Source organism: Varanus komodoensis, unplaced genomic scaffold (genome assembly GCF_004798865.1).
Source record: "Varanus komodoensis strain SLA01 unplaced genomic scaffold, ASM479886v1 scaffold99, whole genome shotgun sequence".
NCBI lineage: Eukaryota > Metazoa > Chordata > Lepidosauria > Squamata > Varanidae > Varanus > Varanus komodoensis.
The window spans coordinates 529,863-552,197 of NW_025336676.1; the positions used below are offsets into that span (position 1 = coordinate 529,863).

At 50.6% G+C, this 22,335-nt stretch overlaps 1 protein-coding gene across 4 annotated transcripts in view; it reads right to left on the reverse strand.

Annotated features, from left to right (window-relative positions):
* Positions 1 to 7,723: 7,723 nt before the first annotated feature.
* CERS4 (ceramide synthase 4) overlaps positions 7,724 to 22,335 on the reverse strand; it is a 51,479-nt gene continuing 36,867 nt past the window's right edge. For all 4 annotated transcript variants that reach the window (XM_044419083.1, XM_044419084.1, XM_044419086.1 and 1 more), the window contains 9 exons: positions 21,912 to 22,029; positions 19,975 to 20,093; positions 17,354 to 17,411; positions 16,894 to 16,944; positions 14,698 to 14,790; positions 13,833 to 13,961; positions 11,982 to 12,088; positions 10,866 to 11,022; positions 7,724 to 8,306 (listed from right to left, as the gene is read on the reverse strand). In XM_044419083.1, the coding sequence (XP_044275018.1) occupies positions 8,046 to 8,306; positions 10,866 to 11,022; positions 11,982 to 12,088; positions 13,833 to 13,961; positions 14,698 to 14,790; positions 16,894 to 16,944; positions 17,354 to 17,411; positions 19,975 to 20,093; positions 21,912 to 22,029 (1,093 nt within the window). In that variant the 3' untranslated portion in view covers positions 7,724 to 8,045. The remainder of the gene's footprint in view (positions 8,307 to 10,865; positions 11,023 to 11,981; positions 12,089 to 13,832; positions 13,962 to 14,697; positions 14,791 to 16,893; positions 16,945 to 17,353; positions 17,412 to 19,974; positions 20,094 to 21,911; positions 22,030 to 22,335) is intronic.

Below are 22,335 nucleotides of genomic sequence, written 5' to 3' on the forward strand. Positions count from 1 at the left end.
ATCACTTGAACTGCACTTCCACTTTAGCAATATTGGTTGTTGGTTGCACAATGAATCCTGGTTTGCTTGTCTATGCACAAAAACCATTGACCAACCCTCGTTCCTTGTCTTGTTTGCAGTTCAGGTTTGTCAAGCTTCTGGTCCTCATAGTTTGGAGTACTGGGCTGATTTCAGCAGGCTGCAGGGCCATCTTGCGGGCTTGAGGCAGGGGCTGGCCCAGCCCTACTGGGAGATGGCTGCCTCCCCGGCCCACGTGTTGTCGATGAACAACCAGCGCAACCCCCTTTTAGTCCACGGACCAGATGAGGAGCTCCCAGTGGACGTGTTCCAGTGGCAGGTAGCTCTCCTGTACCATCCCAGTGTTTTGCTTAACACCATAATGCAGTCTTAGCTGAAGCATTTGAGCCTTTTCAGGAACTGGATGGAGCTGCACGAAAGCTGGGAAGCCTTCCAGTGATCAGTGGCGGGAGGAAAGATGTGGGGCCTGTGGCAAGGGGCATGGCTATTTGGGGCACTCCCCCCGCCCCGCAGGACTGGGCTGGGACCCTCCTTGACCCTGAGTTTCTGCAGCCCTGCTAGACCCAGTTCCTCAGGAGTAAAGTTTTGAGCACGCATGTACAGGACTGCGCCCTAGACTGATCCATCCATGGCTTAGCTTGACTATCATGAGCCCTGTGGAGGTCTAGCCCCACATCGTGTTCCTGGCAGCAGCCTCTGCATGCTTCCCATGCCCCACTGGGTAACGCACAAGTGTGGCCTGAAGGCAAAGCCCCCTCATGGTTTGCATCCTGTGTGTCCCAATATTCACAGCTGCCCTTCTAAAAGTACATCCGGTGGGAGATATCCATGTTCCCGGAGAATTTTCTCTGCTGGGGGGAAGTGACGTTCAGTGTTCCTCACTTGCACCCTTTCACTTTTGGATTTAACACCCCCAGCTGACTGTGTCCAGCTCTGCAAAGTGTTTTGTGATTTTTTTTTTCAAACCCTGCATGGAATTTCAGGTGTTCCATACCCTGTCGGGAAAAGAGTGGCAGTTTATGCATCTCCTGTGCTTTTAGTTCCATGTACTTCCTAAAATAGCCTTCTCAATGTATTGGGGTTCCATTCCCAGCAATCTGTTGATAGGAAGAGCGTGAAGCTCTTATATCCTGGCATTTGCAGCCCCATCCCTGTTGGTGAAAGCACCCCTCGTGGTCCACCCCATCTAAGACTGAGATGTGGTCCTTGAGTTTTGCTTGAATTTGGTCCTCGGGTTAAAAGGTTCTCCATCTTGAGACAGGCAGACATTCCATACGTGGGCACACAAGTGGCAGGCGAGAGTGATGTGCTTGTTCGTAAAGCCATGCAGGCAGGTCTCTGGAAAGCCTATTTGAAACAAATTGCTCATCTCAGTCTGTCTGAAAGTCTTTGCTTCAGAGAGCCCCCCCACCCCGCCTGCCCACAGCCTCTTTCAAGACGGTTCCCTTTGTTGGAGTTGATTGCTCCATCATCTTTCAAGGTCAGCCAGTCTGAGTGTTGGTGCGGAGGTGGCACAAGCATCCCTCTCCAGAGGAGATGAAAAGGAAGCCAAATGCCAGCCGATAGAGGCAGAAGAGGTTGTAGGCGGTTGGGAAGGTCAGGTCCAAGTCGCAGCTGCAGCCAGCTCTGCAGAAGGGCAGCAAGGCCCAGTAGCGGCATTTGTGTGGCAAAGGAGGGAGGGGAAGCGCAGGCTGAGCATCCCAGTGGAGATGGCGTGCAGGCTGCTGTTGTAAGTCGGCATGGTTGGGAACCTGCCAGGAGCCCAGATGCCCGACGGGTCCCTCTGACAAGAGCTCTCTGGAGCTGCTTCTCCTCTTCACCCCTGCTCCCTGCCCCTCACTTCGACCCCAAGTGAAGGGCTTCTTTCAATGGGAGCACAGGGCTGGAAAAGTGCAGAAGGAGCAACACAAATGATCCGGGGGCGGGAGCAACTCCCCCTGTGGGAAAGGAGACCACTTCCTGGACAGCTTAGCTTAGACAAAGGGGAGGAAGGGGAGGCAGCCTGGAGGGGCACAGAACCATGCCTGGTTCTCCAGATATTGTGGGAGCCCGGATGCCCCTGGTTGCCACCATCTGGCATCACTGTCAGGTTCGATGCTAGGAGCCCATCAACCATGGAGCCCGGAAGCTCGCTGGCTGACCGTGGGGCAGTTGTGGCCACCTCTCAGGCCAGCCAACCTCACAGGACTGCTGTGAGGACAAGACAGTGAGCGTCAGTGGTGGAGCCCAAATCCACACTGTGCGAGGAGCAGCAGAGGGGGGCATTCAGCTCCCCGGGGCCACCTGAGAGCCATCCTGCAACAGCTGAAGGGCTGCCCTGCAGAGGACAGTCCATCCTACCTGGCACAAGCTGTGCTCACATAATGCCAGGAAGTCCATATGTGACCACATGTGATCCAAAGCAAAAGGAGAGGAGCATGCGGTCCACACTGGTAGCTGAATCAGCCTCCCTTGGCCAGAAGAAGTAGGCCCACTGGGTGAACAGAAAGTCAATTTCCAGAAGACTTTGACACCCATATTCAGATCACTAGATGCCCACTTACGCCTTCAGAGTCCCATTTTTAAACACTTCTCTAAAGATATTTAGATGCCTTTCAGGTGGACAGAAGGTAGATCACCAGAAGATCTTTAGATGACCATCTTTAGATACCTTATGAAAGATATTTAGATGCCTATCAGGTGGGCAGAACTCTAGATGCTCATCAACTCTAAAGATGCCCATCCAAAGATCTTTAGATGGCCATTTAGACTTTCAGATTCCTGTTGGGTGGGCAAATCTTAAGTCCTTTCAGCCCCTTAAGTCCTTTTGGGATGACCGTCCAAAGAGCTTCAGGTGCCCATGTTTCTGTGCCCATCAGGAGGGGAGAAGGTAGATCTATAAATGTTTGACTTCAATTTCCAGCATTTCTGACCATTAGGCATGCTGGTAGGAAATAATGGTGGGAGCTGAAGTCCACAGTTTCTCCAAATCTACCTCCTGCCCACACTTGGGTCTCCATAGCTTGCTGATCTGAGGGTCACCAGGCATAAGCAAAGGAGATGTCCATCCCTCATCATCTCACCTTCCAATGGAAAAGAGCCTCACAAGTACTGGAATGCGGCACAGGTGTTCCTGAGAGAGGAAGGTGCCATCACCACCACACTGAAGGTGAAGGTGAGGGTGACAAACCGGGCAACAGAGTCCATGACAAATGACTGTTGGAGCTGAAAGGACTGAGAGCAGGTGCACAAGGGGTCCGGGTACAAGATGGAGATGGCCCTCAATGCGATGCTACAGGAAGGAGACAGAGCTTCAGTTTTCTGAGGACCTAGTTGGACATTCCCTGGAGGACACCTGGTCCTGGGTGACTAGCAGGGGCTGATGAGCTGATCTGGCACTGATGGTGACACCTTGTCCTTTGGGTCCTGTGCGATTTGGGTCAGAGTTGAGAAGATACCCTGGGAGCCATAAGAAGGTAGTCCAGCCTTCCACGATGGGCTGCTCCTTGGTGGGTCGGACTGCAACTCCCAGAAGGCCCAGACAATATGGCTGCCACTCCCTCTTGTAGATTTTTGGACTACAGGTCCCAACATTGCACCTTTAGATGGGCTAATGATCTGGCTGGGTACTACACAGCTTTATACGCTCCTATCCTAACCAGACCTTTATTTGGAACCCTGAGAACTGGAATCTTAGCTTTATTAAGGAGTAGAAACTAGCATAGGGCCAGACCTCTTGCCTTGCCTGCAGGAGGCCCTGAGTTCAAATTCCAGCATCTCCTGGGATAGGGATGGAAAAGACTTCTACCTGGAAACCTGGAGAGCACAACCAATCTGTGAACACTCAGTGCTGATGATGGGTACAATGGCATGCCTGAAGCCAGGGCTGGGGGTGAGGAGGCCCGGGGACGGTTTGTTTGGTCTCTTCCAAGCCTTCGGATGCTGCAAAATGCGCACCGTGCGCACTCTCCGCTCCCCACAGCTGTGGAGGCAGCTCCATTCTTGAGAACGGAAGAACATGAGCACAGCTGTGCTGAACTGGCCGCAGGGGTCGGTCCCACCTGAAATCTGCTCGGCCAAACAGCCACGTGCAGGAAGCCCCACCATGGTCCCCAGCACACAGCCTCTGATCCTGGAGGCAGCCTATAGCCACCAGGCAACCAGCCAGCCTTCCCCTCCAGAAAGTTGCCCATTTCCCTTCCAAAGCCATCCAGATGGGCATCCCTGAATCCCATCATTTAACTCAGCAGAAGGCTTTCCTTGGATCTGCCCTCAGTCCCCACCCTCTGCCGCATTTGCTGGCCTCCTTCCATAGGACGGGAGAGGGAGCACACCTTCTTTCTGCGTGGAGCCTTGCTTGGTGCACCTCTTGTTGATGGTGGGACATGTGCCCTGCCTTGCCCAAATGGGCACATGAAGGTGCTATACCCGCTCCAAAACCCATCATGACAAAAGGGGGGGCCAGCCTACCCCATACATCGCTTGATTCATCTTTTCTTGCCAGAAAGCACATGCACATAGAAGTACCTTGAAACTAAGCAAGGGTAGCAAGGATCTGTTGGCGACATGCAGGTATGTGAGGGGGTGTCACATGGAGACGGGCAGAGACCTGTTCTCCCCTGCAGAGGAAGGCAGGATGTGCTCCAACGGAGCCAAGCTCAGGGAACCCAGGTTCCATTTGGATGCCAGGAAGCACTTCCCGACAGTTAGGACCCCGAGGGTGTGGAATGGGCTTCCATGGGAGATCATTGAGGCCCCATCGGTGCGGGTGCTCACATCCAGGCTGGACGTCCACATGGTGGGCATGTCGTGAGCGGAGCAGGCCGGTGCTGGAGGTCAGACTAGATGGCCTGGGAGACCCCTTCTGACTCGCTCTGTTTCTATGTACCCAAGTTTTGCATTTTTCCTCCTCCCTCCCAATTATTTTTCCTTTCGTGTTCTGTCTTTTAGGCATAAGCCCAAGGGCAGGAACTGTGCTGTTATTATTAATCTTTGAACGTCTTTTTTGGCTGAAGGGTAGGATAAACAATCCTGAGAATATGTTCAGGGGCATGTTCCATGCCATAGGACATTCCCATTTGTGAACCCTGAAGTACACATTTTGGCTAGTAGCCATTGGCCAGTGTGCACCAACTCCCTTTTATCACAGCATGACTTCTGGGATGGGGGGCTAGCCCCATGTTAGCTTCAGCATGTTGTGTGCGCACATATTGAATAAGAACATCATGATCTTGTCAGTAGAAAAAACCCTTTAATTTTGCCTTCTTGGAAAAGCAATCAGTTCTCCCAGTAGTACAATTTTGTAAAGATGAGTATTAGTCTCCTAGGAAATAAATAAGTCAACCAACCAACCAGTCTTTCTTTGAAGCGATCACAAAAGCTGGTGCAGCGTTTCATCCTGTGAGTTCACTGGAAATGATGTACTTTTTGTAATATGTGGTTACATACATTCACCAACACAGAACAGTATCTGGTATTTTTTGGGAGGAAAACAAAACCTGCTGGGAAACGGTGCGAAGGACGGTTGACATGTAGTAGCAGTCAGCACTTGACCATTCTGTAAACAGCATCTTGTAAATTTTCCATGACATCTCTGTCACCCCTCCAGCATTTCTTAACACAGCTGAAATGTATTTATTATCTTTATATCCCTTTTCCTCTTTAAAGGAACTCAGAGTGACTTACATAATTCCCCTCTTCTTAGTCATATCCTCACAGCAACCCTGTGAGGTAGGTTGGGCTGAGAGTCTGTGCCTGGCCCAAAGTCACTCAATGAGTTCCATGGCTGAGAGGGGACTTGAACCGGGATCACCCGAGTCCCAGTCCTGTGCTCTTAACCACTACACCACACTGCCTTTTGTGACATGATGCCCAAAGCATGTACCTGGGATGAGATACAGAGAGATGGCCAGACAGTGGCATGTTTCACTGAGCCCTGGAATTTCCAGTTTAATGAAAAAAAATCCTACATGCTCACTTTGGAGCCACGAACAACTGAACACGCCCAATATATTTTGGAGCCCGAGATGAGTCACCTGGATGGCAACTGCCCCTTAATAATTCACACTGGGAGATTCCCCTGTATAGGCCTGGCTGATACGAATGGGGTGCTTTTTCTTACTGTGGCCACTGCAGGAAACGGGGTGGGGACCTTGGTGGACCATGTCTCAGCATTAAGTCATAAGCATGGCATTAAGCTGCAAGAGTGAATGTAGGCTTCCCCCGTCAGCCTCCTGGACACGGAGGATCCATCCCCATCATGCTCAGCTTTGGTCTTCCCATTCAGGGATCAGCTGTCCCTTGTTGGAAACAGGATATTGGGCTCACCTTGATCATGTTTGATCTGGTGCACCTTCCAGGAGACCAGAAATGGACTACTCTGCCCATTTCGACCTTTCCCACCTGAAATTCATTCCTTTCTGCCTAAGTTTGATATAAGTATTTTTTACAGTCAATTCATGCCTATTTGTTTCTCTCAATATATGTGTTTTAATGCAGTTTTGGTGATGTACACAAGAAATTTCCTCTTATGGGATGCATTTTTGTAATGTTATTTTCACAAAATGATTTGTTTCTGCACATATTTTTCCATGAAAACATTTTTGTACCAGTTTTGGATTGGGGAAGTTGCAAAATTTGGAGATATGCAAATGCAAAAGGATGTTTTCATTTGCATGTTGCATACCCAAGCAGGTATCCTCTAGATGTTTGTGACTACAACTCCCACTGTTCCAGAACATGGGCCATGCTGGCTGGGGCTGATAGGAATTGAAGTACAAAACATGTGAAGAATACCAGATTGAAGGAAGCTGGCAAATTCATCCCGGAACGGTGAATGAGGCAGTGTTCTTATCAAAATGCAAAGCAAAGACACTGCCTCCTGTCTTTGAGGCCATCCTGGTGGGTTTGGACCAGGCCTGGATCTTATTCAGGCCTTCCATAGCACTCCAAACTGCCACCTAAAGCAGCCCAAATATGTTAAAAAGAGCAAGTGCAGGCTGCATTTTCTAAAAAACGAATCAGGCTCATGGGGTGTATGGAGAGAGCAAAAGCAACTCCATCATCTCCATTTCTCACAAACAAAACCTTCTGTTGCTTCAGGGTCTTTTGCAGAGATGATGGGGCAATCTAGTTAAAATAGGGAACAGCAAACTGATGGGTTTTGTGTTTTGGAATCAGTTATTGTTGCTGCCTCCAGCAGCTGGTTGAGGTGCTGTCCAGGTCACTGGGGCGTGCCACAACGGGAAAGCTGAAACCACAACTGGAATGGGGCCCACCCCAGTCCTCACCTGGGAGAAGGTGCCGTTTCCCCAGCTTTTCAGGCATGGGGGTGGGCTAGCAGGGCAACCTGTCTCCAGGCCAGTGGCCCACTCAACAACTGATTGTGCTTCCCACAAAATAGGCCACTAAAAATTAACTGGCACGTCCTCCTGCCTCCTCCCCCTCCCCCATCATGTTCCAGAGAGAAGCAAGCAGCTCGCTTGCATCCCAGGTGGGATTGGAGCTGCAAGCACCCAGCAAGCCTTCAAACAGCACCCACTGACTTCTGGGTCTGGCCCCTCTCTGTGAATCCCACACCCTGCTCTCCCAACAACTGTGCCACTTTAAGACGTGTCCCCTCGGCAACCAAAACGGAGCCTCTGCCCTTTCCGTGGGCATCATTGTCTTCCAGTTTTGCCTTTCCCTCCCTCCCTCCTCCCTCCCGCCCTCTGCCCCACCCACCCACATTCTCCCAGATTTGTGAACTGGAATTGCTTGCATTTGCATGTCCACTTCTGGCTTTTGGGCTGCTGGAAAACCCAACCGACCAAACCATCCCAGTGATTATTTGATGGGCACTGTGTGTTCAGCCTGGATCAGGGCCAGACGACAAAGACAGGTGCCATGGTCCTCATTCTTCAGGATTCATCTTGCTGCCCCTCCGCTCCCTCAACCTCAAGACAGTAGGAGTAACAGTGACTATAACAGGCTCCAAAACAGCACAATCTCAGGTTTGGCTTAGCTGTTCCTGCGGGGAGCCAGGAGGCTCAAGTCGTGCCCTTCCAGCACTACGAGCAGCAAGCTTGCGGCGCAGGCGCCGTCGGGAGTGCAATGCAGTTGGTGGAGCCCACTGGAGTGGCCTCGCTTTGGTGCGCCTGCTGGCCAGCCGGTGTCAGCCACTCATCTACAGCGGGGCGTCTGGGCCGAGCGCTGCTGTTGCGGCCAGGCTCACGGCGGAGGGTCCCGTTTCTCTTGGCTTCCTTCTGCTGCCCTGAATCCTCCTCACTCTTCTCGCTTTCCTCCAGGTCACTCCTCAGATCCCTCTCCATCTGCAAGAGAAAACAAATGCCCGACACTTTGGCAGCTGGTTCCTCTTGTGGCTGCCCTCCCTCGCCCCCACATGCATCCCACCGCTCGCTGGAAAAACCAGGGGAGAGGAAGTCAAGTGGATCTTGGGGCCAGTGGCCAGGAGGCCATCCAGATCCCTGCCCACTGGGAGTGTCCTGGGAGTATGCCACTGTCCCCCAGGCCAGAATGCTCAGGGTGGTCTTAGGATGGGAGATGAAATCAGAGATTCAGCTACCCACACATGGGCTGGCGAAATGCACCTTCCAGCTCTGGCAGGTGTCAAGTCCTTCATGGCTGAGCCCTGGAGGAGGCGCCATCTCCCACACAGTTTGTGCCCAACCAACCAGGGCCTGTCAGAACCTTAGGCAGCTTCAGGGCTCCGTCTACTGGTTAAAGGCCTGAATAACAGCCCTGGGGGTTGCAGGATTGGACCGTACTGCAGCCATCAGATATGAGCCACACCTGGGAGCCCTGAGAGAAGAGCTGTATAAGAATGGGCTCTTCCTTCTAGCACTGCCTCAACAATGCAGGGCTCCTGACTTGAGCGACACTTCTGTTCCTATGCAACTCCTTGCCTGATAGCCCTGCATTCTGGGCCTGCCCTGCGCCTGCGCCTGGACCTGGACCTTGCTCCTGCGCCTGTGCCTGCACCTGCGCTTGCTCCAAAGGTGCCCTCTCCTTGTATGGGCCTGTAACTCCTGGTTTGTGCTCATCTGCTATCAGCTTGGAATTCAGATTGGACATTGCCTAATACTTTGGATTAAGGTGTCTGGGTCCTGCTGCTCAGAAGTTTAACCTGCTGCCACATCCTGAGTGCTCAGTTTGCTGAGACTGCACTCTGCACCCTGACCCAGGCAGTCATGAGTACAGACTTCAGCAATGCTATTCAAGCCCTGCTCCAGTTTGCTTCTGCTCCAGTTAGCTGCAGCCCTGCTATCTGTTTGCTCCTGCCCTGCTCCAGTTTGCTCCTACCTTTGCTCTGGCCCTGCTCCAGTTTACTCCTGCTCCAGTTTGCTCCAGTTCCTGCCCTGCTCCAGCCCTGCTGTTTGCTCCTGCCCTGCTCCAGTTTGCTCCTACCTTTCTAGCAGGAAGACTGCTCAAGAGGTCAAACCCAGTTGTGTTTCACTTCAAACTAGGAAACTTCTCAAAAATTAGGGAACTCGCAAAGAAGATGCTGAAGAGGGAGATCAAGAATAGACTTCTGAATAGAACGGAATCATCTCTAAGCATGTTGAGATTACTCAGGAACACTCTAATAGAGGCACAAAGAACCTGAATCCCACAAGTGAGACTGCTGTGAAAAAGGCAAACTCCAGGCTAGGCATAGTTAGGAAGGGAACGGAAAATAGACGTGCCAAGATCCTACTTTCCCTGTATAAATCCTGGCTGCAGCAACACTTAGAGTATTGTGCTCTGTTCTAGTTGCCTTGCCTGAAAAAGGACGTTACTGAGTTGGAAAAGATACAAAAAAGGCAATGAAAATGGGCAGGGGCTGGAGCAGCTGCCCTGTGAGGAATGGCTGCAAAAACCAGGATTGTTCTGCTTAAAAAGAAAGCAAGGAAGGGGAGACAGGACAGAGAGGTTTAAAATTACCCACAGAGTGGAGAAAGTGGGGGAGGAGTCATTTTCTCCCTCTCTCAGGGCACTGAAACCCAGGGTCATCCCATGAAGCTGACTGGTAGACGGTTTAGAAGGAAGTTCTTTCGCAGTGCATAGTTAAGACTGTGAAATTTGCTGCCTGGGTGTCATTAACCCGGGTTGGGCCTTCTCTGCAGTGGCGCCGATTGTGGAACGCGCTCCCCAGAGAGGTTTGCCTGGCGCCATCTTTATGCCCCCTTCGGTGCCAGGCAAAGACCATTTTATTCAGCCATCATTTTAAGCATTGGGGGATTTAAATGGTTTTAACATCAACAGCTGCATTTGTTGGGGTTATGAATGCTATTTATCATTTTGTTATTTACTGCCTTAATAATTGTAACTATTACTGTTTTATTGTAATTATTATTGTTTTAATTATTGTAAGCCATCCCGAGACATTTTTCCATATCAAATGGGGTAAAAATCGTATTTATTTATGTGTTTATTTATGTATTTATTAAATAAATAAATAAATAAATAAATGGTGACTGGGGAGCTTCACAAGGGAGGAGGCTGCCTGGACTGGATGGACCTTGGCTCTGATCCAAAGTGCCTTCTCTTGAGTTCTAACACAGGTCAGGGTGTGCCAAGCAGCACAGCTTTCCCTGGTGGCCAGGCGGAGCAGGCAGCCCGGTCCTCTTGCGAGTCCTTGCAGGTTCGGTTTCAGTCCTGGTGGTGCATGCGGGGATTGGGACCCGGCAAATGGGGAAGCTAGGGAAAGGGGTGCAAAAGGCCCCTTCCATCACTTGAGTGATGTGCATGAGTGCAAATGAAACCAAGAATCAGCAATGAGAGGTGGCTTGGACAATTTGCAAATGTTCTGGGGGAGCTGCACACTTACAACCATCATCTCAAGCAGGGCACTGGCGAGGAAAAGCAATCCTCAGAACTTCTGTCCTTACCGTGCCGCACTGCGAGAATTTATAAACCATGTGAATTATGAGGCCCGACCAGAAGACGTGGAGAAGCTGCAAAAGTATCAGGAGCGCATTCATGAAGTAGTAACCAAAAAAGGGCTGGAAAATCTCCATGGAGTAGTAGTATGTGTTGTAGAGGACCCTGGAGACGGGGGAGAAAGTTTTCTTTTAAGGAATCAATGAACACCTGAAAGACTTTAAAAACACATTCATAAAAGTTCTCCAAATTCCATCCTAAACTTAGGTTTGACCCAGGTCTGTGCCAGATTGCAAACAATATTTTAAAATTTTCTGTATTTTTCTATATTTGCATAAAGTTACAGCAAGTTAAACATAAATGTCGACAGAATCCATGAGGCATGGAAAAAGTGATCCACTGTGGAATCTACGATTCTTAGAAGTCTGAACTCTTTTCTCTGATATCCCTACTTGGGCATGCACTGAAAAGAACAAAATTTTCTTCCATGTCTTAAAACACATTTATACACACTTTAAAAAAGCATTTTTCACATGGATTTTTCTCGCATAGACATTTTTGAACATATCTTTCTCTCTGTAATGTGGATTACAAGATGAAAGTTTTATGGATTTTGGTGGCAGTTTCCACTCACATTTCGGATTAAGGGGAGCAAACAGAGTAAATTTTCTTCATCAGTGAACTGAAACAAATTTCTCTTATGCTTCTCAGTTAAAATGACTGCTTGCTTTTAACCCTTGGATGCACATCTCGGCTTTAGAACAGACGTTCTAATGCACAAGTGTGTCCCCAAACTAGGGATGGAAAACCCAGGCAGCACAGTTCCAAACTGGCCCATACGGATGCCGGATTCAGCCTTGGCCCTTTCCAGGAGGTGCTGGCACTGCTGTCTTTCCACCTCTGTTGCACCTGCTTTTTTGAATTGCGGGGTTTTCCACTTTCTAGATGGGCACGTCTAATGTCCATATTGACATTCTCTTTCCCTGCTTTGGCACAGAGGTTAAGGGACAACAAAAAGGTCCACAATCTTTTCCATTTCTCCGTTCACCCCAGAAGATGACTGGACTCCTGCCAAGAGTCATGGCCCAAAGCGAGTGGAATAAAACCCCAGAGACAATACTTACATGTAGGGGAAAATCGCCAGGCGTGTGAACAGGAAAACGGCTGAAAAAATTAAAAACAGAGTGTCGCAAGTACGTTGCCACTTCAGGTAGTTGAATATCTTAGTGGGCTGTGGAAAAAGAAAGGAAAACAGTAAAGGAGAATGAAGCACAAACCAAAGTTTGTGCCCATAAAAAACTAATTAGAATGAACCCATAATTGGAGCATTTCTTCTGCTGCTGCAAACAGGCAATTCAGAGAGTCTCTCTGAGGGGCAATTCAGTAATAATTTTCTGCCTTGTCTGCTGAACCCCATTGGAGATCAGAAAGAAGCTGAAGCTGGTCAAATATTAGATGACAGTGTTAGAAACCTTTGCTGAAGACCACAGACTTAGGAGTAGATTCAGTCAAAGGATACGGTTATTATTTTGCAGTCAAGACTGCAAAATTCTGACCAAAGAAATTTTGTAGTGCTGGTTTACATCAATAAAGAGAAATAATAATCAACTGGAAAGACGGAACATCACAGTTCAGACAAAACTCAAAGATCTGGGAGGCTCTGCTGGTCTGAGGATGACCCCAACATTACTGTCAGGTCAGCATGCCAGCGTCTTCCAGCTCCAGGACCAGACTCAATTCTGGCACGGTCCTTGGGGATATGGGAGGGGCCAAAGGAAAAAGGAGTGGGGCCAGACATATAAAAAGCCATTGCGCATTGGACCTTTCAGCAGAGAGCAAGCTTCATGAGTTCAGAATGAGATGGGGAAGGCACTGAGACCAAGAAGCCATGAAACGCTTGGTGCTCCAGGACAAGGGAATGGGCCTCCCTGGGAAAACCCCAAAAGCTGAGCCAGGACTCCAGAAGGACAAAGGCTGGGTCCGGGGTTCTGTGCCCTCGTGCTAAACTGCAGCTCAGCATTGTAAGATCTATTGTTCCCAAGCAAGAACAAACCACAGTTAATGTTTCATGCAAACTAGCCCCCTTCAAGTGTCATTTGCAATCCTTGCTTGTACGGATAAACCACGGTCTGGACTGAGAGCCCTGGAAGTTTTGGGTGCTTCTCCACCCTTGCTCTGGACTGCAGAGAAAAGGGAATGTGGGGAGTAGAAGCTGAAACTAAAGTGGGGTTGCAAGGAGCACAAGAGCGCCAACATTTCAAAAATTCTCTCCCGGAATAACTGGAGGCCATGAAAGGGGGCATTAACGGGGTGTTATTTTTCTCGTGCCTCCCTTTAGTTCCCCTTTCCACTTCTCATTTTCTGCTGCAAGATTTGCTGGAAATGTTCAAAGCTAGGAAAGGGTCTGTAAAGGAGCCATGACTGTTGGAATTTAAATAGAGACAGTAGGAGGGGCCAGACTTTTCTTAGTTCAGCTGGAAGTACAATGAAACTGCAAGTTCCACAAGTTCCCCCTTCAGTAGACAGATCACCAGCGACTTCAGTGAAAAGGCGACTGATTTCTGGCTCAATGTGTGGCACATCGATCTTGCTGAAGCTGCTGGGGAGACTACACGGAATTGTTCGGCAAACAGCCTCTGGACAGCCCCCCCGCCCCATTGCTGGCATGGGAGGGGGAAAGCCTTCATTGTTTCTCTTCTTTAAATAGCGAAATAAGAAGTCATGGCCCAATTGAAACTGATGGGTGTGGACTGAGGCATTCACTGCACCCAAAGGGGAATGCGCAGGTTCTTCTTCACATTCAGCACAGGATTAAGGGCTGTCAGAAGAGGTGTTGGAGCACTGTGAGATTTGGGGGCCTGAGGTCTGGTGCTCAGGGCTTTTCTTGCATTTTTTGTTCAAAGAAGGGGTTCACGGAATGCACGAAGAAGGGCTTGGTCCCCTGGGGTACCTGGGGTACGGGAGGCACCACTCACCTCCAGAAAGCAGTCAGCAGTGTCGTGGATGATCATGACCAGGGTGCCGATCCGGAGGTAGTTGGCACAGTAGGAGAAACTGATGAGGAAGATGGTGATGGCGTGGTGGGCCACTTGCTCACGGAAGTCCTAGAATGGCAGGAGGAGGCGGCTGTGGAGGGAGGCAAAGCTCGCCCTGTGCAAATGGGGGTTTAACTGAGAGGCACGGGGCGGGGGGGTCCGCCTTTGACCTGGCCTGTGAAAGCAACTGCAGGGAGGAGGTGCAAAGGCCCAGATGGAGGGGCAGGCAAGTTTTGTGAGCTCTGAATTCTCCTCCAGCTTATGGGAAGAACGATTCCCAGCCCATCTCGGCCCCCTCATCCAGCCCTGAGCACTCTCTTCACCAACCTGATCCCATCAAGCGCCTTCTGTCCTTCCCCTTACAGGCCAATGCAGTGGTGGAGGGAACCTGGGGCAGGGGGAAAGTGAGGAGGTCCCCTTAGCCCCCCCATTTCTCCCTCCCCTCTCCCATCCCCCTGTGTTGCATGCCGAGGCCTCTGGGATCTCGTCTGGGCACTGCAAGTAGCCCTTGCAAAGACCAGACCTGACAAGACCCTGCCCCAGGATGGCGGGAGGGGAGAGTTCTTAATCACTGGGCCCACTGCCAGCAGCCCGGAGAAAGAGGAGTGGCCCTGGCGGGATGCTTTTGGTGAAGGGGGAACATTGGCAGGGAGCATTTTCTGAGCCTCCGACTGGGCCAGGAAAGAAGGTGTGGTCTTTCCTCCCGCCTGCCACCAACACCATGCCTTAACGGGATGCCCGGCCGCCATTTTCCAAGCAGGAGCTATGGGGTTGCATGGGTTGCACGGGGTCCAGGCTGACTCACTTTCCGCTTGACATCAAAGGGCAAGGTGAAGACCAAAGAGCAGTAGAAGGAGAGCTGCAGCATGTAATAGCCGAAGATGGAGGGCAGCAGCGGCTGCAGTGCCAGAGAAAAAGAAAGGGGTTTGAGGAAGGTGCTACATGTGAAGACCAAAAGCCTGTGGTCATGGGGTGAGTGAGAACTGAGGTGCCCCACAAAGCCACATTTTGCAGACTAATCTTATTACGGCCTTGCATTTCAAGCAAGAAAATGGCACTCAAGGTTGCCTGAAGGAGAAATACAGCTGATGCCACATGGGAACTGAAGAACTGGCTGCAAGCACTCCAGGAAGAACAATGATCTCTTTTGGGGAACTTCATAAAAACCCCATACACTACACCAAAGCTGGAAACATCTGGTCATTCCCCATATATGATACCCTCCCGAAATACTGAACAGGCCTAACGGTTCCTCTGCAGTCCTGGGAACTTGGTCCAGTAATCTATTTCTACCCAACCCATTTGTTATCCAACTTGAGCTATGTTTTAATATATTTTTAAAAATATTGTTTTAAATAATGTTTTCTCGATTTTAATGCTGCTGTCACTCATGTGTAAAAAAAGTTGCTGTTTCCTGATCTCTTCCTTCTTCCTCTTTTTGGTTTCCATGGGCAGAAACATCTCTCTCTCTCTCTCTCTCTCCCTTGACCCTGGACTACAACTCCCAGCATTCCTCAGCTAGACTGTCTATCTAATTCTGCACACCTGGAGGGCAGCAGGTTCCAGAAGGTGATTCTAACAGCAATCCTCAGCAATATCTTGCTGCAGTTCTGCAAACCGAAACCACTCATGCACGGCTCTCCTGCAACATTCCCTTGCACAAAGAATTCTCTGCCACGCTCCTGCAAACAGCTGTGCGGCAGAATAATAAAGTGCGCATGTGGAACATGCCATGGTTGTACCACTGGGATTACAACTGGCTGTACAAAGCACAATGCACAACAGCTTTGCACCAGCAGAATTCCGCCACCGGCCCGCGCTGGTTATCCTCCCATTGCACCACGGGCAAAAGGGAAGCACCCGCAGGTCTGGGCCCGCCTGTTGTCCCATGCCATCATCTCCGAACGTGCCCTCCCAGGCGTGCTGCCCTCAACAGCCCTGCTCAGCTCGTGTACATTCAGGGCTGTGCTGGGCCAGGGCAGTGCATTCTTCTCTTGCGTGGCCTCCCCCGCTTCTTCCATGAAGCTCTGTTCCAGCACTATGTGGGGATGCATCCATTCTCTGCCCATCATCTTTCTGTGCTGCCCACCTTCCACATCCACACAGGTGATCAGGAACACAAGATGATCTTGAGTTCACACCACACAGCTTGCCTGGGTGTGTCTCACCAAGTATTCCGACGACAAGAAGCATCTCTGAAAAGATGGGATGCTGGTGCAGGAGGCCGGGGAGCAGGAAAGTGTAGGGAGGGAAGGAGGATCAAATGGAACAGAAGGCTCTGCAGGTGGGCATGGCCACGTTCTCATCTAAATTCCAGCTGTGACTGGAATGTATGCTCTAGGTGGAGCAAGGCTGGACAGCCAGGGCTCCCATAACTAGAGAAGCCCTGGATCAGATCCACAGCCTTGCTCGACCGGTGTTCTTCTCCCATGGGGCCAAGCAGATATGCCCATGGGAAGCCCACAAACAGGACAGGACAGTGCCCTCCCACATCTGTTTCTCCAGTATACTGCCTCCGATGAAAACCACACCACGTGAAGCTCCAGGATTTGCATGATGAGAGCTCTGGAGCACAAACTCCACACTGCAAAGAAGGCCTTCCTTGGCTCTGCCTGGAACCTCCCCACTCCTGAGCTCAGCTTTGAGGAGTGGCCTCCCTGGAGTGGCAATATGAGCAGCAAGAGAGAAAGTCTGTACAAGGGACCGACATTTGCACTCCCACCATGAGTCAGAAAGTCATGGCACAAGGCTGCATGCGCATGCCATTCTTTGGTGGCATGCTGCCTTCCCAGATTCATCAGAACTGGATGGTAGTCTGAACTTAAAGAAGCCAGCCAATGTGCCAAGCCCATTTTGGGGGGAAGGGGGGAATCAGAGTTGCAGTTCAGCACCACAGACAGCTCCCCAAATCCTGAGACGCATACAGGCGTGCGTGTGCCCAGGTATCCCTGAGGCACACCTTCATGCAGGTTACCTTTCACAGTTCCCAGTTGCTACATACCTGCTGTGGGTAGCCAGTCCAGCACTCTCGATGGTCCCAGAGCCAGGACTTCTACAACGAGAGACAAGGCCTTATCCCAACCTGCGTGTGATGGCAAGGCTCTGTCTGTCAGGTTTCATGAATGTTAAAACCAGGAGGAACCCAGTTCTTCGGGGAGGGGCACAAGGAGGGGGTGTGGCCTGCTGGGGAACCCACCTGGCACCCACGAAGGCTGGATATTGCCCCTGGGGTCTGAGGCTGCTCAACCCTGCTTGGGAGAAAGCTACCATAGCTGCACAAGACCCTCTTGCCTTTGGTCACTGCAAGATTCCCCCAGCTACCCCCCAGCCCCCCACAAGTTCCTGCAACCCCAAATGGAAAGCACCCATGCAGCGTGGCAGGGATGGGGGTGCTTGGAGCTGTTAAAAGTGCATCCCAGCCCTCTCTTTTTGATGTAGAACTTAAGCGTTTGGGGACTCACATCAAACAGGACAGCCAGGCCTGTGCAGAAGGAGGTCAAGTAAAAGGTGAAGCGCCAGCTGGAGAAAGAAACAGAGAAGAAGGGTCGGGGCATATCTGGCAGGGAGTAACAGGACCATCAAACCCGAGAGTGGAAAGGGAACGCCAAAGGTTGTGCGCCCTGAGCCCCACGGCAAAGCAGCAGCACTCATTTGTTGCCTGTTTAATTATTTCTATGTAATTATAACATGGATCCCCGGCCTTGCCCTCGCAAGGAACCTGAGGCAACGCCCATCATCTCCTCCCTCCTCTGCATTTTGCTTCCCAACAACCTTGTGGGGAGGTTAGGCTGCAAAGCACTGACTGGCCCTAATTCCCCCAGAGAGCTTCATGATTGAGCGGGGATGCAGGCCTGGGCCTCCCGAAAACCAGTCCCAGTCCAAGATCTGAATTGCTAGACCACATTGGCTCATATCACATTTCTAATCCATGCAGGAACTCAGTTTCACTGGGAGGACTGTAGTTCCACAAACCAAAATTCCTCAGAAGAGGTAAAAATATAGAAGCGCATTGCAAATGCTTAAAAGAATAAATCTACCCCAACAGGCAGACACAGAAGTCAACTTCCTTCCCTGTCCCACCCCAGACCCTGCAGCCCTTGCAAATTCGGCAGTCTGGAGATACAGCTGAATGGGGCACTCATGTGAGATTTAGGGGTGTCCAAAATTGAACTGGACACTTACTGGACCCTTACCCATCGTGGCTACTTAACAAAGCCAAGGACGGGATTGGGACCTGGATCCTGGAGGTTGTCAACGCCTCTCTGAGGGACGGCCGGGTACCTGCCCCTTTAAAGGAGGCGGTAGTCCGGCCAGTCCTAAAGGAGGCATCCCTGGATCCAGAGGTGGCCACCAATTATAGACCAGTGGCCAATGTCCCGTTTCTGGGCAAGATGTTGGAGTGGGTGGTGGTGGGACAACTCCAAGCACTCTTGGATGAGACTGATTATCTGGACCCATTTCAGTCCAGCTTCAGACCCGGGTATGGTACTGAACCTGCCTTGGTCGCCCTGTACGATGACCTCTGCAGGGAGAGAGACAGGGGGAGTGCGTCCCTGTTGGTCCGCCTGGACCTCTCAGCAGCTTTCGATACCATCAACCATGGTATCCTTCTGGATAGGCTAGCAGGAATGGGGGTCGGAGGCACTGCTTGGCAGTGGTTCCGCTCCTATCTCAATGGCCGGTTCCAGAAGGTGGTGCTGGGGGACTATGGCTCTGCGCTATGGCAGCTATGCCATGGAGTTCTGCAGGCATCCATTTTGTCCCCCTTGCTATTCAACATCTACATGAAATTACTGGGAGAGGTCATCAGGAGGTGTGGGCTGCAGAGTCATCAGTACGCTGATGAGACCCAGCTCGGCCTCTCGTTTTCAACTAATCCAGGTGGGGCAGTGGCTGTACTGAACTGGTGCCTGGCCAAGGTAATGGGCTGGATGAGGGCCAATAAACTGAAGCTCAATGCAGACAAGATGGAGGTCCTGTTGGTAGGTGGTTCGGGCTTCGGGGCAGAGGACCTGGACCTTGTCCTGAATGGGGTTGCACTCCCTCTAAAGGACAGGGTCCACAGCTTGGGAGTGCTCCTCAACCCAGAGCTGTCGTTAGAAGCTCAGGTGACAGCGGTGACGAGGAGTGCTTTCCTTCAGCTTCGGCTGATCCATCAGCTGTGTCCCTATCTGGAGAACGACTGCCTGGCAACAGTGACATGTGCATTGGTAACTTCCCAGTTAGACTTCTGTAATGTGCTCTACGTGGGGCTACCCTTGAAGACAGTCCGGATACTTCAATTGGTGCAGAACAGAGCTGCCAGGTTGCTGACAGGGACTGGGTGTTGTTATCATATAACCCCAGTCCTCCGTCAGCTTCACTGGCTCCCCATTGAAGTCCGGGCTCAATTCAAGGTGTTGGTTATCACCTATAAAGCCCTTAACGGCTTGGGTCCTGGTTATCTAAAGGAGCACTTGTGTCCATATATACCCTCCCACCCCTTGAGATCAGCGGCAGAGGCCCTCCTCCAGGAACCCTCCGTGAATGATATTAGGAGGGCGAGTACCTGGAGGAGGGCCTTCTCTGTGGTGACGCCCATTCTATGGAATGCACTCCCCAAAGAGGTCTGCCTGGCACCGTCATTATTTGTTTTTCGGCGCCAGGCCAAGAACCTTTTATTTAAAAGTTATTTTAATTGTTAATTGTAGATTGTATTTATTTATTGGCTTTTATATTTATGCCGAGATGTCTCCGGATTTTTAAACTTAGTTGTACGATTGTTTATTTATTTGTTTTGTAAGCCGCCCCGAGGCTTTTTGCAAATGGGGCAGCATAGAAATGTTCTAAACAAACAAACAAACTGGGGGACTGCAAGCAGAACCCTTCCTCAAGAAGAAAGCAGATCTTGGATCCAACCCTTTAAATATAAATAAATGCGTCTTTCTCTGTGCAGCTTCCCCAAAGATACACATTTATTTTGTTAGCAAAGTCCCCTGTGAAATTTGCAGAATTGGGAATTCTGACGGAACACGGAATTGCCGCAAGCAACGAGCCAGGCACACATTTCCCGCCTTCCGGTTTGCATCTCCACCAGAGTCACCTGGCTTCAGAGAACTTCTTGGTCAAGCTGGGACGGTCCTCGATCTGGCGATGTCGGAACCACCTCTCCACTTGCCTCGGCTGCAGGTCGCACTGCTTGGCCAGGCTGCTGAGCTCCGCCTGGAAGAGACCACCGCAGCAAGTGGGACAAACCATATCCACAAAGCACAAAGCAAGCACCTCACTGCTGAAAGGCACCAACTCCTCTTCGCAGACCATCGGGAGACCTCTGGGTCACTGGGCACACTGGGAATTCTGAGTGCCCGCTGTGGGCACTCTCACAAGATGGCTGACATGGGCAGGGGTTGCAAACACTCCTTTCCTGGAAGGCAAAGTGAGAAGGCTAAAAATAAAGCACTTTGGCCAAGGACTTAAGTCCCTTCACTTCATACCATGCTGGCTTCCTAGAAAAAAACTTCAAAGTTACAAAAATTAAAATTAAGAAATACAACAAGGAGGGAGAGGAAGACTGCTGGATGCTAAGAGAGGTGTCCATAGGAATAGCACTGGAACTTGCAGAGGTGAGATTATTAAGGTGGGCCAGCACCACCCCAAACCATGACGACCTGGGAGCCAGCGTGGAGTTGCAGTTAAGAGCCAGACCTGGGACTCAGGCAATCTGGGTTCAAGTCCCCGCTCAGCCATGGAGCCACCTGGTGATTTTGGGCCAGTCACAGACTCTCAGCCCAGCCTACCTTGGAGCAGCATAGAAGTCAAGCAAGTCAGGCAGCCAGCCAGGGCCCAGTGGCTTTGTTAAGGAGAGAGACTGATGCAGATCCAGGGAAGTTCCTAACAGAAGGATCAGCCTGGGACCATAAGCAGATCCTGATGGCATCAGGTGTGAAATCAGCACCTTTGTGGGCGCCAGTTCCAAGGAAGGATGCAACCCCTGCCTCTTCCTAGCTCAGCACAACACATCTCTGCATTATGTGGGAGGATAAATCCTTGCAACACAAGCAGGCAGAAAGTTTGTGCAGCTCCAGCACAGCACGTGGCTACGACTTGATGGACAGCTGCCCGGCCCAGAAAACATGCCGAGCAAAGCAAGGAAAGACTCAGGCCCAATGGGCCTGGTTGCAGATTGTGTGTGGGTACACGTACACACCCCTTCCCAGAGAAAACTGCCATGTCAGGATGAAGGAAGTTGTTTTACTGGAGGGGCTGGTTTTCGGTCTGTCTTTTCTCCAAGCCTCAAGCACTTGGTTCCCACTTTGCTCCAAGGTAGGTCCCAGTTACTGAGGGAGCTGAATGGCTGGGTGGGTTTTTTCCCCTGGCATTCTAATTAATGGCTATTGTTCAAGGACATGTGTATTACAAATTTTTAAAAACTATGCAATTTGTCTCCCTGTATTAAAGTCTAAAAATGCAGGGCTTTTTAAAAGATTGCACATTTCAAGTAAAGATTTAAGTACATTTCAAATTTTCCTAATGTGGCTGCAGGTTTGGGGATACACAAACATTTTCTGAAACAACATTTGGGTCTGCAAAGGAGGCAAATTTTAATATTTTGCAAAGAGATATAAATGCTTACATATCTCCCTGACTCAAGTTCACCACTTCCAGGAGTGCTACCCCTCAAAGGATGGGGGAGATGAGCCATCCATCTTTCCAGGAACAGCTTCTATTTATAAGCCCAACAATGACTGGAGTCCCAAGGGTCAGGAAACCAGGAGCAGGAGCATTCCAGGAAAGTGAGCTTGTTGCATGTAAGTCATTCTTTCACTGCAGCTGCAAGCTGTGCTCTGAGCAGAAGGCTGAGCAGCTATGCCCATTATTGTTGGAACTCACTGCTGCAGGTCAAACAAAGAGGAAACAATGGGAGTTGTTGTCTGGGACATCTTGAGGGCAATGATTGAGAAAGGCTATGCCAGGGATTAGCAATCATTAGCATATGCACATCTTTGAGTGAGTCAGTGAGAGCAAGAGGAGGGCACTCACCTCTTTGGGACCTTTCTTGTGTGTGGCATAAAACACCTCCAGCACTGGGTTCGGAAGCGCTTTCCTTTGTGCCTTTTCCCTCAGTCCCATCTTTCTGCTCAAGGGCACAGCAATGTTCCTGCAAGAGAGTGGCGGGGGGGGGGGGGTGGTCAGGTCAGCAGAGCTCCCCTGTTTTCAGGTTCTCCCACAAGGACAAGAAGGCCTTGCAGCAAATGCTGAGAGCTGTCTCCTCGCAGTGCGTCTTTTGCACTGCACACCTGTGGGACCCCAGAGGATAAAGGCGGCCTGGGAAGGCAGTCTGCAGGAGGGAAATATTGAGCATTGAGTGGTCCTTGGAGACCCAGTCTTCTCCTATAATTGCCCCCAACAAATAGAGGCACAGAAATTTCTCTTTTCTTAAATCTTTGGAAAGCAGTTTGATGGT